The sequence below is a fragment of the Octodon degus genome, unplaced genomic scaffold (genome assembly GCF_000260255.1).
Source record: "Octodon degus isolate 3935 unplaced genomic scaffold, OctDeg1.0 scaffold00061, whole genome shotgun sequence".
Lineage (NCBI taxonomy): Eukaryota > Metazoa > Chordata > Mammalia > Rodentia > Octodontidae > Octodon > Octodon degus.
Genome location: NW_004524637.1, coordinates 9,947,824 through 9,966,613, shown reverse-complemented (window position 1 = coordinate 9,966,613; position 18,790 = coordinate 9,947,824). Strand labels below are relative to the sequence as shown.

Sequence of the window (18,790 nt, the reverse complement as noted above, 5' to 3'; positions counted from 1 at the left end):
TCCCCTGTCCATGATGTTCACGGTAATTTCAGCCGTGGCTCTGTCAGCTTGATTACATAGTTAAAGACAGGGCTGTTTTGCATGCGGTTCTGCAGCAGCTGGGCTGCTCAGCTCCTGGAAACACTGACGACCTGGAATGAGAGTGACAGGAGCGACCCAAGCTTGGTCCTCCGCTGCGAGCTCCTGCCAATGCCTGTTTGCCTTTCAAAGCACAACTGGAAAGTAGGAACTTTGTTCTTGCCACTTTGTTTCCAATGATGAATATGTATGGTGCTCACTCTGGGCTTACTCCGCCTTAGAGGACCTGCGTAAGTGATCTTTATTCTCCCTGAAGTTATTTCCACATTTCCATTTCTAAGGTGATGAGATCAAGGTTTGGAGAGTTTAGGGGGCTTTCAGAGCTACACAGCTAAAGCTGTCAAAACCAAGATGATATTGAAGACAGCCTGGTGCCGTAACCTGGGCTCCTTCTTCCTGGAAATCTCTTCTAAGGTTTTACTCAGCATCTTCAGTGAGAGTAAGGCATACACTGTCCAGTGTTAGCGGCCAACAGGGTGGAAGGAAGCACAGTGAACAGTGGCTTCGGATCCGGAAAATGGTAACTAAGTATGTCAGAGCTGGGAAAGGCGTACTGTGTTTAAATAGTGCTAGAGATTTTGACAGGAAGCTAACTCTTTGTACTCAAAGCCCACTAGTAAATCTTTTTTTTTTTTTTTTTTGGAAATTTTTAATGGTTTCTTTTTGATCATTATTAACATACATGAAGTATACAAATTAATGACTCATTATGATATGTACATATGACATCATGACCATCCACCCTTCTCTACTTTTCCACTCCCTCCATTTCCACCCCTAGTAAATCTTCACAGTGACGATCGGAACTGTTTCCCATTCCCCCCAGCTCAGTGGTCACAGTTCTTCTCCCATTCCCTAGGCCGCAAGGCTAATAACTTAGAAATTATATCAGTGACTCTGCAATTTACAAACCTTCAACAATTTACAAACCACCGCCCTAAAGATGAATCCCCAGCTACTACAGCAGCAAATTAAGTTCTTCCCCTCACAACTCTCCTTGCCATTCCCTCTCCTGCTGTCCCTCTCTGAAAGTACGAGGAGGCCCTTGAGCAATCTTGGTGTCTCTTTCTACAAGTTCTTTTGTATTTTAATTTTCTTTTTTTTTTTTTTAATGTACTTAGTACAGGATCTACAGGGTCTCACTACACAGATCTGACTCATAGTGATCCTCCTGTTTTCAGGCTCCCAAGAGCTGAGATTACAGGGGTGCACCACCACACCCAGTCTCAATCCGAGTCTCAGCGTGCCCCGGGGGTGGGGCTGGCACGGCAGGCCTGGGATGGAACTCGCTTGCTGTGCTCTGCGTAAGCAGGCGCCTTAGCCCACTGAGTCATCTGACCGGCTCTCCCCAAGTCCTTTGGAAGGTCATTGCTTCTGGAGTTTGCATCTTCCCCTTGTTCAATTCACACACCTCCCTCCCTCTTCAGTCTTCCAAAACTCAGTACCATAAGCCTCAAGTACTCTCAGAAGCACTTTCTGCCTAGTCATCTTCGCCTCTTCTCTAGAGACCAAAATGTATCTTTGTCTGTTGCTCCAGCATTCTCCAATGACCGCAGTCCATCCTCCTCATTCAGAGAAGTGATTTGGTTTACTAGAATTCTCTGACCAGACCGTGAGCTCCTGGTTCTGTTCAGAGACACACTGAGGAGTTTGCAGAAACTAAATTGAAAGACTCGGGCAAGGTTTGAATGAGGGTTTCTCTGGCAATTTTTTTTATTTTTATGGTTCTTGGTTCAGACATTGAAAGACTTTTGTTATCTTGAAAATGTATGATTAAATTAGACTTTATTCAACTTTCAGTATTTGTTTAATTTTTGTTGCAATCTCTTCTTGAAGTCCTATTTCTACTCAGGTAATAAAAATACTCTTGATCTAAAAATGGGGCTTAAATAGACAAGATTATAAGTTAATAAGACAAGATGGAGCCAGCCAAATAACTCAGCAGATTACAGTGCCTTCAAGAAGGCTCAGGGCCCAGGGGTTGTATCCCCGGGCCTTCCCTGCTGGCCCTGCCCCTGGGGCACACTAAGACAGCAATTGAGACTGGATGTGGTGGTACGTGCCTGTAATCCCAGCTCTTGGGAGGCTGTAAATAGGTGGATCACTAGAGTCCAACCTAGTAGTGAGACCCTAAACACCCTGTAGCCCCCCCCAAAAGATAATAAGCTTTTTCTTTTCATACCAGAAATCAAACTCAGGACCTTATGCTTGGGAAGCAGGCATTGTGCTACTGAGCTGTATCTTTAACAAGAGGTTAAAGTTTTAAAGCAAGAATTTATTTCAAATAACATAATGTATGTATCATATACCAAATCAGTCATATGTCGTAATACATGTATCATAAAATTTAACACTCCAGTCCCTCGGTAAACTATTTATTCTATCAGTGGGTGCAAGGAATAAGTGATATCCTCTGAAGGGCTCAAAGGCAAAGTATATCTTTGCTGAAAATATATCTTCACTTGAGGCAAGAGTTTGCAAACATTTTGGATGTATTTAGCCTTGGGTACACTCTTTGCCTTTTTGCTCTTCTTCAATGTGTACAGTAGGAGTAAGAGTAAAGAACAGTATTGGTTTACTGAAGAAGTTTGGTTGAAACAGCAGCTAGCATGTAAAGAGTCCAAATGCTTCATTCGTGAGCCAACTCATGCATCTGGTCACACTTTCCAGCCAAAGTGATCTAAGGTGCATAGGTGTCCTGTGCTGTTTCATGTATCAGCACCAAATAGAAGAGTCTGAGCCAGGCCCTTAGACCCAGAGAAGAGGATGGGTTTTCCTGGTCACTCCCTCTCAGAGATCCTTCAGGCAACAAGTGCAGTGCAGCAGTGGAATCGTGTTTAAAGAGTATTGTAAGAAGCCTCTTTTAAAATGAAGTATCACTCCTTGGTACAGAAAGGCCTCTTTTATTTATTTATTTTTTATTTATTTATTTATTTTTGTATTTTAGGGAAGGGTCTACAGGGTGTTCAGGGTCTCACTGCTAGATCAGACTCGTAGTGATCCACCTGTTTACAGCTTCCCAAGAGCTGGGATGACAGGTGCGTGCCACCATGCCCAGTCTAATTGCCATCTCAGCATGCCCTGGGGGTGGGACTGGCACAGCAGAGAAAGGCCTCTTTTAAAATAAAGAAACACTGACATTGCCAGTCCTATGGAAAACCCACTATTATTATGAACTACTGGACTACATTGGATTATTTTGCTGAATTCACATACCTACAATATTTAAATGGCAGTGGAATACCCATCTCTGACAAACCTAAACAAAAAAGGGGATACAAATGAAGGACCATTTTGTATCTGTATATACAAAATAGTTAGGATAGATATACAGCTACTTTCTCTTAATTCAATGAGAAGAAAGATTTGTACAAATAGTGTTTGAACAGGATATCATGTCTGCATCTTGTACTGTGAATAACCACTATGAAGACAACAATATGCAATGTATTAATTATTGTAACTGTTCTACTAATCTGTTTTGAAACTGTCTCATTGCTATTTGTTTCTCAATAAAATTAATAAAAATAAAATAAAAAAGAAGTATCACTCCTTGGTATAGAGTGTTGCTTGTTTGCTTTGATTAAAAAAAATTTGCATGATTAGAAAAATTTTCAAATATTAACAGACTAAACCAAATATGTATACAACATTTGCGTATTTCCCATTTGAGAGTTTACAAAACACAGAAAACATAGACTTAATAAATGTGGCAGCCTTTACTGGACCTGAACAGTTTATTTTATTATTACTCTTTTTTTTAGTGTATTTGGTTGTTGCAGTCTCACTAAGCAGCTCAGACTTGTGGTGATCATCTTGCTTTCAACCTCCTCAGCACTGGGATTACAGATGTAAGCCCCTAGGCCCGGAATCTGTGGCCATCTCAGCTCGCCCTGGGGGTGGGGCTGGTGAGGCATGTGGTGCTGGGATCGAGCTGCAGTCCCTACACTTGCCCAAGCTTGCCTAAGCTGGTGCTTTAGTGCCCTGAGCTATCATCACCAGCCCCTGGACAGTTTAATTTTTAAATTATGGAGCCCGTATTTCTCAGCCTTTTCAAAGACTATACCATACTAGCCTAAAAAGGGTTTATGCTGTTTAAGTTTTCTGCCTTAAAAGTTTCATCTTATTTGCCGCCCACCTAGGAGAGGACGTTATGGGATATGCATTTGCAAAAGTGCGCAGAATGCTCACCACCACCCCTTGAAGCACACCTGCTAATTTGAGGATAAATGAAATTGACCCACATTAACTCAGCAAAGCTTCCAAAGACATGACTCAGGTGAGAAATACTGTCGTGGGGTCAGCTTTCACCCAGCTTCCTTGTGCAGTCCTGAGTGCATTTCCTTCCAAGTCCAAAACATCCTTTAAGGAAAAGGAACCCATGCATATAAGATACCCTCGAAGGAACTCCTGCTATATAAATGCACTTGCTTAAGGAGCATTCAGCATAGAAGGCACACAAATGAGGGAAGCGCCCACTTACAATGCAACTTTATATTCGGCTTTTTCTTCGACCTTTAAGAACTTATAGTTTGACTTTAGATCACTTACTTCAGGGCCAGCCAAATAGCTCTGGGGATTAAAGCACCTGCAAGTAAGCGCAGGGGCTCAGGATTTGATCCCCGGGCCTGCCGTGCCAGCCCCACCCCGGGGCACAGTGAGATGGCGACTGAGTTTGAGCATGGTGGCACGTGCCTGTAATCCCAGCTCTTGGGAGGCTGTAAACAAGCGGATCACTACGAGTCCGATCTAGTAGTGGGACCCTGAACACCCTGTAAACACTTCCCTAAAATACAAAAATAAATAAATGAATACATTGCTTACTTCAGATCTTGCATCCGTATAAACCTCCACTTCTAAATATCCTTAAGATATTGTTCTAGAAATATCAAAAATTCTATCATTTTTAAAAAATGAAATTTGAGAAGAAATTATTTTTCTGTACCTAGATTTAGGTACGTGATGAGACTTCATTGAATTTAATTCAAATAGCTAACACTTCTGATTAAACATTTGGTATTCAAAAGGATAAATATTTTAGTGCCCTTGCCCCCTCAGGGAGCTTTTGATTTGGTAATGTGTTTACTGTGTCATTAGGTGAGCTGTGTAATCAGACACCCAAGGTAGCTACAGACAGACTGCATTTAATGATTCCAGAATCCCCTGAAATGAAAATAATAGGTAAACTGAATCATCTAAATTGATTAGTTTTGCTGCATCATAATGTCTCTTGGGATCACAATATTAAACTTATCCTTCCAATATTTCCCATGAATTTATTTCATGTCTTCCACGGAAGTCTCCCACAGCAATTCTGCAAATGCTGCTCACCATTTCATTAATTTTTTTTTTTAAATTGCTTTTGGATTTATCCTTTAAAAACTTTTAGCTTTTATAATTCAAAATAATTATGTAAATCTCGTAACAAAATAGTCATCTCCAACCTGAGCACCATCTCTCTGGCCTCTTGAGTCGTGTGATGAGGAGCCACACACTGTGTATTGATTTCTACCAAGCCGCACCGGAGCCACACACTGAAGATCAGAAACCACAGAGGCCACGGGAGGGAAGAGCCTCGTCTGCAGGGAGCCCACAAATTCTGACTTGGAGGCGGCAATGTATAAAATGCCATTTTTAACAATATGTGGCAGATCAGGTGCTTAGGATACGTAATACAATTTATATATTCCAAAAAACTATTGTCATTCTAAGAGCCATTTTGCTAAACTACCAATTGCATTTTCTTTTCTTTTTTCTTTTTCTTCTTCTTCTTTTTTTTTTTTTTTTTTTTGTATTTTAAGGAAGAGTTTACAGGGTGTTCAGGGTCTCACTACTAGATCGGATACATAGTCATCCACCTGTTTACAGTCTTCCAAGAGCTGGGATTACAGGCATGGGCCACCACGCCCAGTCTCAATTGCGAAGTCAGCATGCCCCAGGGACAGAGCCAGCATGGCAAGCCCAAGGATCGAACCCCCAGCCCCTGCACCTGTTTGCAGGCACTTTAGTCCACTGAGCTACTTGGCCGGCCCCCAACTGCATGTGTGGCTGGTACTACTGCACAGCTATTTTGCAGTGTTGCCCTTCAGATTTTCATTCAGAGTGAATTACAAAACCAAGCAGGAATAACTGGCATTGACACACTTTTCTTTTAACCCAAAGATATTGGTGGCAGTTTGGCTGATTACTGATTTTTGATTGATTTGGAAAACCACATTTTTCACAGTGAAGATAAACCAAGTTTCCAAACCAATTCTGGTTAAGGATTACAAGTACTGGAATCACCATACCCAAAATCTATGATGTTGAAATATTACTTGCATTTATGCTATTCACAAAAATGTATGCATATGTTTATATATTTTGCCATATATAAGGCCTAGACGTTTGTATGACAGAATATAATGGCAGAGGATTCAGCTTGATGGGACTTGGGTAGCAGACAAATGGAGTGGGGCACTAGCGAGAGAAATGGAAAAGGAAAGATGGAAAGTGTGAGGATGTGGAGGGCAGGGTGACAGGGGTGTAACCCTCAGTTGTGAAGGCCTATTAACCTTCAGTGGGGGCATTTTTCTAAGAGACTCAGGGTCAGAGAAGGTACAATTCTTCTATACAAAGGCAAGACAAGTTGGTGTTCCTGAGAAGGAGATAGACAGACTGACAGACACAGGGATGGAGAGAGGATCCCTCTTGCTTTTCCTCTTTTTATTCATCTACACCACCGGTTGGACAGTGTCTCCTTCACTGGGTGAGGACAGATCTATACTCAGTTCCCTGATTCAGTGTTAAGGTCTTCAGGAAACAACCTCACAAACACACCCAAAGATAATGGTTTTCCAGCCAGATATCCCTTTATCCAATGAAGTTGACCACTGAAGTTAACCATCACCTGCATGAAAGAAGCCAGTCATACAAGAGCACATAGCATGTGATTTTGTTTATATGAAATGGCTTTGTTGTAGCTTGACTCTAGAGGTAACCACAAAGCCCTTAGGTGGGTCTTATAGGAGCTTGCTGTACCAAAGGTGTGTGACACTGGGATTCAGGGACTTGGGTAGCAGACAAATGGAGTGGGGCACTAGCGAGAGAAATGGAAAAGGAAAGATGGAAAGTGTGAGGATGTGGAGGGCAGGGTGACAGGGGTGTAACCCTCAGTTGTGAAGGCCTATTAAATTGGTCCACTGAATGGAACTATCATAGTTATGGGTATGGCTGAATGGATTTAATGAAGCGAGCCCTACCCTGGTTTTGAGTGGTATTAGACTAATTAGCCTATTAGGTTTTGAGTGGCTGTAGCCTGGATCAGATAAAAGGGAAAGGTAGATTTTCAGCAGCAGCAGCTGCTGTTGCTGCTGCTCATTGCCTCCTGCATACCTGCTATGGACTGTTCCTCTTCTGCATTACCCAGCTGTCCTGCCACCCTACCTTAGCACCAGCCAACTACACACTGAATCCTCTACAAACTGTGGGGTGGAACAAATCCTTTTTCCTTTGACTTGTGAATGTCAGATAGTTTGTCCCAGAAGCAAGAGTAACTAAGACAAGGGATGGAAAGATAGCTCAGTGGATTAAGCACTTGCTTAGGCAAGCACAGGGGCCAGGTTTCAATCCCTGGCACAGCATGCTGTGCTGGTCACGCCTCTGCACATGCTAAGCTGGTGTTGGAGTCCAAACATGGTGGCGCACGTCTGTAATCCCAGCACTAGGGAGGCAGAAAACAGCAGGCTCACTCTGAATCCAAGCTGTAGTGAGACCCTGCACAAAATGAAAAGAAATGGAAAGAAAAAAAGAATAACTAAGACAGTACATAATAGGCAAACCTACAGAGAAAGAAAGTAAACTTATGTCTGCTTAAAATAATCAAAGTAGAGATTCAGGGAAGTGATAGCTGAAGGATAAGGTATTTCTTTGGAAGGCAATGAAAATATTCCTAAATTGGGATGATGTTTGTATACATCAGTGAATATACAACAGAAATTGATTTGCGCACTTTCAGAGGGTAAATTGCATAGTATGTGGATTATGTCTTGGTAGAGGTGTTATAAAAAACAACGCAGAGCAAGCAAACATGAAAAACAAATAGCAATCTCCATGGAAACCAAGTCTGAATTTACTATCCACTGGCATGAGTTCCCCAGTGATCCTCTACATCGTATTTTCTCTCTGCACACACACACACACACACACACACACACACACACACACACACACACACACACAGAGCTAGCTGCACCCACTGGCTTCTTTGTTCTTCTTTATTCTGCTTGGTCCCCATTTCCTTCCTTTTCCTTCAGCCCAACTATGCCTGGGGTCCCAATAACCTGGTATTTGGGTGCTCTGTTATTAATTTTAGATGGCATCCTTGTAGCGGCCTTCTAGGTTTTCAGTGAGCTGCACAATGTCTAGTCAAGGGCAAGGCTGTAGTATCTGAGTCAATTTTACTTCATTGAAGAGGAAGCATTTTAGTTTGCACTCCATACACTTACTTCATCTCGGTTTAGGGATAAGGGTCTATGCTGTAGGCAGCAAAAGTCAAGAAAAGGGAATGCTGATAGTGTTTTTTTAGGCAGAAAGTTTAGACCGAGTAGGAGCCTTATTCAAGCAAATGGTAGGTGAGATGGGTAGCAGGAGAATACACAGAGCCAGTATGGTTGGGGTGGGTGGTGTCAAATTCCACACTGAGAATAACTGGAAGGAAAGGGCCTTAGACAATGAAGAACACCTGAGTCTTGGACAACTGAGTCAAGCGCAAGAATTGCTATCCATGTGTCATTAAGGTGCCTCTTGATAGTCTAGACTTCCATTTTGGATTTGTCTTCTTCCCTTAAAATGACCCTTCCATGTTTTAAAACCATCATTTATGGATGCAACTAGAGGCTATACTCATAAGTGAAATAAATCAGACTCGCATGTGGAAACATCACATTGTCTCCCTTGTACAAGAACCTGAAAGAGTTAAAAGAAAATCTGAAAGGTACAATAGATACTGTGAAAGGGAAAGAAACTAAATATAAGGAATAAAAAATTGGTATGAGGGAAAGGGAGAAGAGGAAGGGGGAAATTCATGTAAGTATATGCACAGGGTAGAACGATTGTACTACTTATTTCTATCATTTCTGAAGGCAGAAATTAATGTTTAGAATTTTTACTTTGATCAATATTATACAGTTATATCTATAATATGAGCAACTACATTAAAGACAGCAACATGCAATGTAACAACCATTGTTGAATAGCTATCATCTTATTTTTAATTCTGTAACATTTCTGATGTCTTAGCTATTATTTTCTGATTCTCTTTAGGATAAATAAATAAGTAAGTATCATTAATATTTACACAACTTTAATGGTAATCACCTATTATCCTCATCATTACTATATAAATGTTAGAGTTAAATATTAACTAAGATTTTACATTGTTGGATAAATATTTCTTTTTATTTTATGTTTTAAAAATCTGTTATTTACTTATTTGGTACGTGGTCTCAATACACTGCTCAGACTCAGAGTGATCCTCTTCTCTCAGGCTCCCCAGTGCTAGGGATAGAGATGTGCACCACCATATTCAGTTTCAGTGGCCAGCATGGTATGCAGTACCAGAGATCAAACCTGGGCTCTTGCACTTGCCAGGCAGGCACTTAGACTGCCAAACTATCTCCCTAGCTGCTGGCTAAATACTGCATCCCAGGCCCTTAGAGTCCATGCTGGTTTTCTCCTAGCCATTACTAAGCAAACTAAATGTTTCACAACTTCTGGCATGCGGGTTGCAGAAATTAAATATAAATAACTTCTTTAAACTTTTTTAAAATGCCAATCCATAACTCAATCTATAACTTATATCAAGAAGTGAAACTAATATGAAACTCTTAGGGATCACACTTGGTCACTTCATCAGATGGTTAATTTGCAAATCCCAGCCACATCAACAAGTGTCTTTAGTTATGGTCTTGCTGTCACGCTACATCTGATGCCATCTTAGTTAGATTCTGATGTGAACCAGACAGCCCTTTTTGCTTACTGCCACTGTATTTCTTGTTCAACCCATTAGATAATTATGGGCCTAGAAACACTGCCTTCTATCAAGCTGTTTGCCTGCAGTTTCTATAACAGCAATGGTGAACCTTTTAGAGCTTTCAAAGATACAAACAGTCCACTGTAGCCTATGTGCCATAGTTTCACCAGCAGCACTACAGAACAGTCTCTAATACGAGGGAACAATGCCACCTGGACCCTACATTGTCACTCAGTGTAGCATGCACTTTGTATTTAGTTATTATGTAAACCCATGTCCTCCAGCACACATGTGCTACTCAAGCTGCTTTTCACATTCTTCCTCGTGCTTAGCAGGGCATAAACAACAGCAGACCCTCTGTTGTCTTTGAGCAGATGAATGAATGAAAAAATCTCTATCTCTGTCTCTGTCCATATCATCTAGAACTAAGCCTACACAAAAATAATGCGTGGAGATTGTTGTAGATATAATTTCCATGATTTTCTTACTAAATTAAAAATGAAAAGGCTAGGGAGATAGATTGGTGGTCTAAGTGCCTTCCTGGCAAGTACAAGGACCCAGCAAGCTGTCCACTAAAAGTGGCACATGCTACAATTCCGGCGCTCAGGAGACTGAGATAGGAGGATCACTATGAGACTGAGCTGTGCAGCAAAACCCTGTACCAAATAAATAAATAAATAATTTAAAAAATACTGAAGTAAAAGAAACTTTTGAAGAAGTACTAGAAATTTACATTTTAAAATAAATAAATGTTTTGGTTTGTGTCTAGCTGTCCCCCCGAAAGCCTCTTGCAGTCAGTCATGAGGCAGGTTCTAGAGTTTGTGATTAATTCTTGATCCAATGCTGGGATTATGGGTGTGAGGGCCACACCTGCCCTGAGATGGGTAATCTGCACACAAACGTAAGGAGGGGAGAGAGGCTTGCTAGCTGCAACAGGTTCTGCCCCTCCCTTTCCTCTTTGCTGTTTTCTGCCTTCATGAACTGCTGCCCTCTGTCATGTGCCTCTGCCTTGGAGCTAGCTGAGTATGGACTAAAACCTCCACTAACTGTGAGCTGAATAAACTGTTCCTTCCTTCACCATGGGTGTTGGGTATTTGTCCCAGCAATGAGAGAAAAATAACTGAGACAATAATGTGGTTTTGTCTGTTTGGGCAAAAACAGTGGTTTAGTGCTGCTGTGCTTTTATTCATAACAAAGGTGTTCCCCTAAGTCAAAGTTATATTAAACTTATTTACATAGTTGTTTCCTGAGCAAAATTGTGTATAGATAGTGCTTAACAATCTAAGCAACTATTTGTCTTTACCCTAAAGACTGGTTAGTTTAACTGTTTTAAGTCTGAATACTCACTTTCTGTATAAAATCATGATCCATTAGAGGATGTACAAATGTGTCCTGTTTGTTGTTAATGCTTCATTGTCAAGTGACACAGAGGAATTCAGAGTCAGGCTTTGGAGATTATTTTCTGGAAACTGATGTGCAACACATTTTTAAATAAAATGTCTGATCTACCACACCTGCCGATGAATCTGAGGTTCAAACTCTTGTTCTTACCTATACTGCTGCCTGACACAAGGAAGCAAATTCTAGAAATCTCCCACCTTTGCCAAGATTTAGTAGTAACTTGGGTGCCAACATCTTTGTCCATTCATCAGTTTAGTAGTAACGCTTGGGTGCCCAGCGTTCCTTGGTTGGTGAACTAACTCAACTTCTGGGGAAAAAAATTCCTTTAGTATATGGTGGATTTTTCTGTAAGTTGGATGAGCTAAGTACAACAAAGAATTGAAAGTACAGGATAAGTCAGTAAAGAGTTGGGAGGAGAGTCTTCCCGCTACCACCTGTGAGAAAGAAGAAACTTGACCTGATCAGACAGCACACAAGCAACAAGCAAGTATTGATAGTCTAAAATTCCATTTTGGATTTGTCTTCAAGAATTTGCCCCAGCAATGACAGGAAAGTAACTGAGACAGTAATGTAGTTTTGTCTGTTTTGGCAACAACAGCGGTGTTAGTTCTACTGTGCATCTGTTGGTAACAAATGTGTTCCCTTACGCCAAAATTGCATTTAAATTATTCACATAGTTGTTTCCTAAGCAAAGTTACGTACAGATAGTGCACAACAAGCAACTGTACACACCCAAGAATTTGGGGAATTGACCCTGAAAGGAAAAAAGAGTTCAAAGCTATTATTGGAAATAAAATTGTATATTACTTTTTAGGTAAAACTTACAGAAAAGTAACATGAAGTTTGGAAACAGCATTGTAGTGCTGCTAAAAGAAAAGGATTAAACTAGAGAAAAAAATTCAAAATTTAATTTTGATAAGTCCGCTTGTGTCACCACAATTACAGATTATTGCGTTTTGGTATTGTTACGTAAAAGAAAAATAAGTAAATAAGATACATTTGAATATAAGTATAATACAATATGGTTTTTATTTTTGAGTTTATTGATTATAGTTTAGATCACTTAAAGAGCATGCTCATTGTAGGGAATTTGTACCTGTACATGATATGTCTTTTATTTTTTTGATGTATTTAGTGCAGAGTCTACAAGGTCTCACTATACAGCTCAGACTCATAGTGATCCTCCTGCTTTCAGCCTTCCAAGCACTGGGATTACAGGCATGTACTACCATGCCCAGTCTCAGTTGCCATCTCAGCACACCCCAGGGCAGAGCCTGCACAACACAATGAGGATCGAACCCCTGGCCCCTGCATCTGCCTAAGCAGGCACTTTATTCTGCTGAGCTATCTGGCCAGCCCTGTGCATGATATATCTTGATTCTTCTTTTTTTCCCCCATTCTCCCTTCCACCCTTCAACTATTATTCCCTTCCTTATCTGCAAAAGCTTTGTTTCCATTTTTTCTTCTTTTCTTGTTTTTTTCTTTTCTCTTCTTTCCTTAATTCCTCCCTTCCTTCCTTGCTCCTTCCCACTCCCTAGTTCTCCACTTATTTGAACATATTTTTCATTATTGTGCAACATCTATTATATATTTGGTCCTTGTCAACACTTTCAAATTCTCACACCAGAGAAATGGCATGGTATTTACACGTGTGTCTGATTTATATCACTTAAGAATATTGTCTCAAGGGACAGCCATTTACCTATTAATGCTCCAAGTTTATGCTTTTTGTGGCTGAAAAGTACTTCATGGTATATAAAAAAACACCAACATCTTTGTCCATTCACCAGTTGATGGACATTTTGGCCATTTCCAAGATTTAGACACTACCGTAACTGTAAACATAGATGTGCATTTGTTGCTGTGGTACATGCTCTTAAATCCTTTGAGAAGATACCAAGAAAGGGAATAACTAGGTCAGATGAAACATCTAGTTTTAGTTTTTGTGGAATCTCAACACTTCTTTCCACTGATTGCACCAGTCTGCACTCCCGCCAACAACAGAGAAGGGTTAGTTTTCCCCCAGAGCCCTTCCAGCATTTGTTATTGATTGATTTCTTGATAATTGCCATTCTTTCTGGAGTGAGATAGAATCTCAGCATTATTTTAATTTGCATCTCTTGAATGACCAGTGATAGCAAACATTTTTTTTTTCATATTTTTTTTGCTATTTGTACTTCTTCATCTGGGAATTGTCCACTCATTTGATATGCTCATTTTAGATTGGGTCTTTAAATTTGAGAGGGCTGATTCCTTTTTAAACTTATTTTTATGTTCTAAATATTAGTCCTTTGTCTGAGGAATAGCTAGAAAATTTTTTCACACTCTGTGGGTTGTCTCTTTTTCGCTTTGTTAAGGATTTCTTATGCTGTGCAAAAGCTTTCAAGAAGTTGAGATCTCAGTTATTGATTCTTTTCAATGTTTCCATGCAGTTGGAGTTTTGCTCATAAGGTCTTTGCATTTGCTTATGTCTTCAAGAGTTCTACATATTCCCTCTTGCAATAGATTTCATATTTCTGCTTTAATATTTAGGTCTTCAATCCAGTTTGATTTTACTTCAGTGCATGGTGAGACAAGGGTCTCATTTTAATCTCTGGCGTATGGAAAGCCAGTTTTTCCAGCACCATTTGTTAAAGAGGTTGTCTGTGGTCCAGTGAAGTTGTTTAGCTATTTCATTGAAGAGAAGGTGGCTGATTGTGTTTGGAGTTCTTTTGCTGTCATCTAATCTAGTTTATTGATCGTCGGGTATGTTTTTATGCCAGGAATATGCTGTTCTTATTATTTAAACATTACCTAAAATGTAGAATTGTAGAATAATTTTAAGTCACAGATTGTGATGGCATTGTTTTACTTCTGTTGCCTAGAATTGTTTTTGCGATTTTAGGTCTACTTGTCCAAATGAAGTTTAGGGTTTTTTTTTTCTGACTCAGTGTTGAATGCTGTCAGGATTTTGACAGGGATTATATTAAATCTTATAACAAATTTGGAAATATGGCCATTTTCACTCTGTCAGTTCTTTTTACCTAAGAGCAAGAGGTATCTTTCCATTTCTGGTATACTCGTTGACCTCTTTTTTTCAAAATACTGTAGTATTCATTAGAGATCTTTTACTTTCTGTGTTAGATCAATTACTAAATATTTCATTGTTTTCAACAGTACTATGAAAGGTATGGTTTCCCTAATTTTTCTTTCAGTGAGTTATTTGTGAATAGGAATTCTGTTAATTTTGGCGTGTTGACTATGTATCTAGCTAATGATGATGATTTTTTATTTTTATTTATTTTATTTTTTCTGTGTTTTGGGGGAGGGGTCTACAGAGTGTTCAGGGTCTCACTACTAGATCGGGCTTGTCATGATCTGCCTGTGTTTGCCTCCCAAGAGCTGGGATTACAGGTGTCTGAATTGCAACTAAGACAGACAACCTTTTTAATAAATGGTGCTGGAAAAATTGGCTTTCCATATGCCAAAGACTAAAATGAGACCCTTGTCTCACCGTGCACTGAAGTAAAATCAAACTGGGTTGAAGACCAAAATATTAAAGCAGAAATATTAAATCTGTTAGAAGAGGGAATAGATAGAACTCTTGAAGACATAAGAGATGTCTTCACTCCCAGGGAGCACCTGTTTGCAGGTGCTTTAATTTGCTGAACTATTTGGCCAGCCCTGTGAATTTCATAATTAAATTTACAAACCCCTTTTAGTGGAGTTAGGGAGATCTTCTATGTAGAGTATTATGTTAGCAACAAATAATGATAATTAAATTATTCCTTTCCTATCCTTCTTGCTTTTATTTCATTCTGCTGCATTGCTCTGGTTAGTAGTTCCAGAACCATATTGAATAGCAATGGTGATCGTGGACAGCCTTGTCTTGTTCCTAATTTTAGAGGGCAAATCAGATTGACCATTTATGATATGAAGCTAGCTGTTGGTCTGTTAGAGATAGCTTTTATCAGATTGAGTTAAAGACCAAGTGTTCCAATTTTATGTAGGGTTTTTATCAAGAATGGGGATTGGACTTTGTTAAATGCCTTCTCTATGTCTATTGAGATGACCATGTGGTTTTTGTCTTTGGTTCTGTTGGTATGATGTATTGCATTTATTGTTTTTTTTTGTGTTGTACTATTTATGATTCCCTGGAATGAATCCTACTTGGGTATGGTGTATAACTGTCATGATGATTTGCTAAACTTTGTTTTCCAGTAACTTATTGAGGATTTTGTATCTATGTTCATTAGGAAGAATAGTCTTGGGCTGGGGAGATAGCTCAGTAGAATAAGGATTTGCCTGGCAAGCTCAAGGTCCTGAGTTCAATCCCCAGTACCACAATCAATCAATCAATCAATAGATCAATAAATAAATAAATAAAATTAAAAAGGAAGAATGGCCTGTAATTCTCCTTTCTGGTTGTATCTTTCTCTGCTTGTAATATTCCAGAAATATTTGTTTCCAGGAATGACTTTAAAAGTGTTGCTTCTCTTTCAATTTCATTATAGAGTTTGTGGAACAGTGGCACTAGAATCTACTGTAAATTTCTTATAGAATTCAGCAGTAAAACCTTTAGCACCAGGGTCTTTCTTTGTTGGTAGATTTTGAATTATATCTTTAATTTAATTGACCAATAGTGGGTTATTCAGAATGTTATTGGGTTATTTGGATTGTTTATGTCTTCTACATTAAGCTGTGATCCTATGTGTCCAGGAATCCATTTCTTCTGTGTTTTCCATCTTGTTTGAGTATAGGTCCTTCAAATATGATTATCTTCTGTTTACCGGCAGGTTCTATTGTGGTTTCACTTTTATCATTCTTAATTGCATGGACTTGAGTCTTTTCTTTTTTGCATAGGTTTGGTAGCAGTTTTTCAATTTTATTTCATCTTTCAGGTAACCAACTCTTCTATTCATTAATATTTATAGTTTTCTCCCTTTTATGAGCCATTGGCTTAATGTCTTTTCTAGAAGTTTAAGGTTCAACATTAGGTTAACTATTTCATCTTGCTTTTTTTCAAATATATAATTTCAGTACTATAAATGTCCCTTGTAGGACTGCTTTCATTGTGTCCCATAAAGTTTAATATGATATATCAGCATTGTCAGTTTATTGTAGAAGTTGTCTAATTTTTTCTTTATCTGTGACTCATTGGTTGTCCAGGGGGTAATATTTAATTTCCATGTGTTCATGGAGTTTTTGTGGTTTCTTTTGCCAGTGATTTCCTATTTCATTGGGCTATTATCTGATAGTGTGCATGAGATAATTTCAATTCTTTCCATATACTTAAGCATGTTGTAAGAGTCATGTAGGGTCTATTTTGAAGAACATCTGGTGTGCAGGTGAGAGAATATGTATTTTTTTCTCATTAAACTTTTTTTTAATGGGACTCAATATTCTGTGACAGATTTTTAGTCAAGTTGTTTCCATTAAAAAGTATTTATTTTAAAAACTAATAACTTAAAAACTGCCAGACCAAAACAAAAATGGTCCACAAAGCATTCTCTCTTCCTTCTGAAGGTTTTGTGGTGCATTGTTATCATTAACCAGTCTTTCACTATTAAACTTAAATGGCCAGTTGGGAGAAAAAGTCCTCAGACCAGTCTTCCACCACTGATTAAGACTGGAGTGGCAGGTGTTAAGGATAATGTCCATTTAGCCTTCTGAGCTTTCTTGGCAGACTTGGTGACCTTGCCAGCTCCAGCAGCCTTCTTGTCCACAGCTTGGACACCCACAGCAACTGTCTGTCTCATATTACAAACAACAAAACGACCCAGAGGTGGGTAGTCAGAGAAGCTCTTGACACACATGGGCTTGCCTGGAACCATGTCAACAATGGCAGCATCACCAGATTTCAAAAATTTGGGACCATCTTCCAATTTATTACCAGACCAATGATCAATCTTTTCTTTCAGCTCAACAAAACTGAAAGCAATGTGAGCTGTGTGAAAATCTAGTACAGGGGCATAGCTAGCACTGAGCTGGCCGGGATGGTTCAGGATAATCACCTGAGCAGTGAAACCAGCTGCTTCCATTGGTGGGTCATTTTTGCTGTCACCGGCCACATTGCCACACCGGACATCTTTGACAGACATGTTCTTGACATTGAAGCCCACACTGTTCCCAAGAAGAGCTTCACTCAAAGCTTCATGGTGCATTTCAACAGACTTAACTTCAGTTGTGACATTGACTGGAACAAAGATGACCACCATGCCGGGTTTGAGAACACCAGTCTCCACTTGGCCCACAGGGACAGTGCCCTGTGGACATCCTGGAGGGCTAGCCGCAAAGGTTTGTCAATTGGGTGAGTGGGTGGGAGGATGCAATCCAAAGCTTCAAGTAGTGTGGTTCCACTGACATTGCCGTCTTTATAAGTGACCTTCCATCCTTGGAACCAAGGCATGTTAGCACTTGGCTCCAGCATGTTGTCACCATTCCAACCAGAAACTGGCACAAAAGCTACGGTGTCAGGGTTGTAGCTGATTTTCTTAATGTAGGTGCTGACTTCCTTAACAATTTCCTCATATCTCTTCTGGCTGTAGGGTGGCTCTGTGGAATCCATTTTGTTACACCAACAATTAGTTGTTTCACACCCAGTGTGTAAGCCAGAAGGGCATGCTCACAGGTCTGCTTGTTTTTGGAGATACCAGCTTTGAATTCACCAACACCAGCAGCAACAATCAGGAGAGCACAGTCAGTCTGAGATGTGCCTGTATTCATGTTTTTGATGAAGTCTCTGTGTCCAGGGGCATCAAAGATGGTCACATAGTACTTGCTGATCTCAAATTTCTGCAGGGAGATGTCAGTGGTGATATCACGTTCACGCTCAGCTTTCAGCTTGGCCAAGACCCAGGCATGCTTGAAGGAACACTTATCCATCTCAGCAGCCTCCTTCTCAATTTTTTTCAATGGTTATTTTGTCAATGCCACTGCATTTGTAGATCAGATGGCCGGTGTCCATGTGTCCAACGATGACGATATTAATATGAGTCTTTTCCTTTCCCATGTTGGCTTTTTTGTTGTTGTTGTTGGCTTTGATTTAGTGGTGGTTTTCTCTACACCTATGCTCTCATGGCAAACCCATTGCAAAAAGGAGAGAACGTGTATTCTGATGTAGAGTGAAACACTCTGTACACATCTACTAAGTCTGTTTCTTTGTTTCAGTTCTGATATTCTTTTGTCGATTTTTTTTGTCTGTTTGTAACAGTGGGGTATTAAATTATCCCACTATTATTATTGCATTAGTGTTTATTGAATAGAGTGATCTTGCTGTGTGTGTGTGTGTGTGTGTGTGTGTGTGTGTGTGTGTGTGTT

At 39.8% G+C, this 18,790-nt stretch overlaps 1 protein-coding gene across 1 annotated transcript; it reads right to left on the bottom strand.

Moving 5' to 3' along the window:
- Positions 1-17,070: 17,070 nt before the first annotated feature.
- On the bottom strand, positions 17,071-18,482 carry LOC105742597 (elongation factor 1-alpha 1). Its single transcript, XM_012515395.1, is given in 4 exon segments — positions 17,071-17,738; positions 17,741-18,025; positions 18,070-18,379; positions 18,381-18,482. Coding segments are annotated over 4 exon segments (1,365 nt in total).
- Between the last annotated feature and the right edge of the window lie 308 nt (positions 18,483-18,790).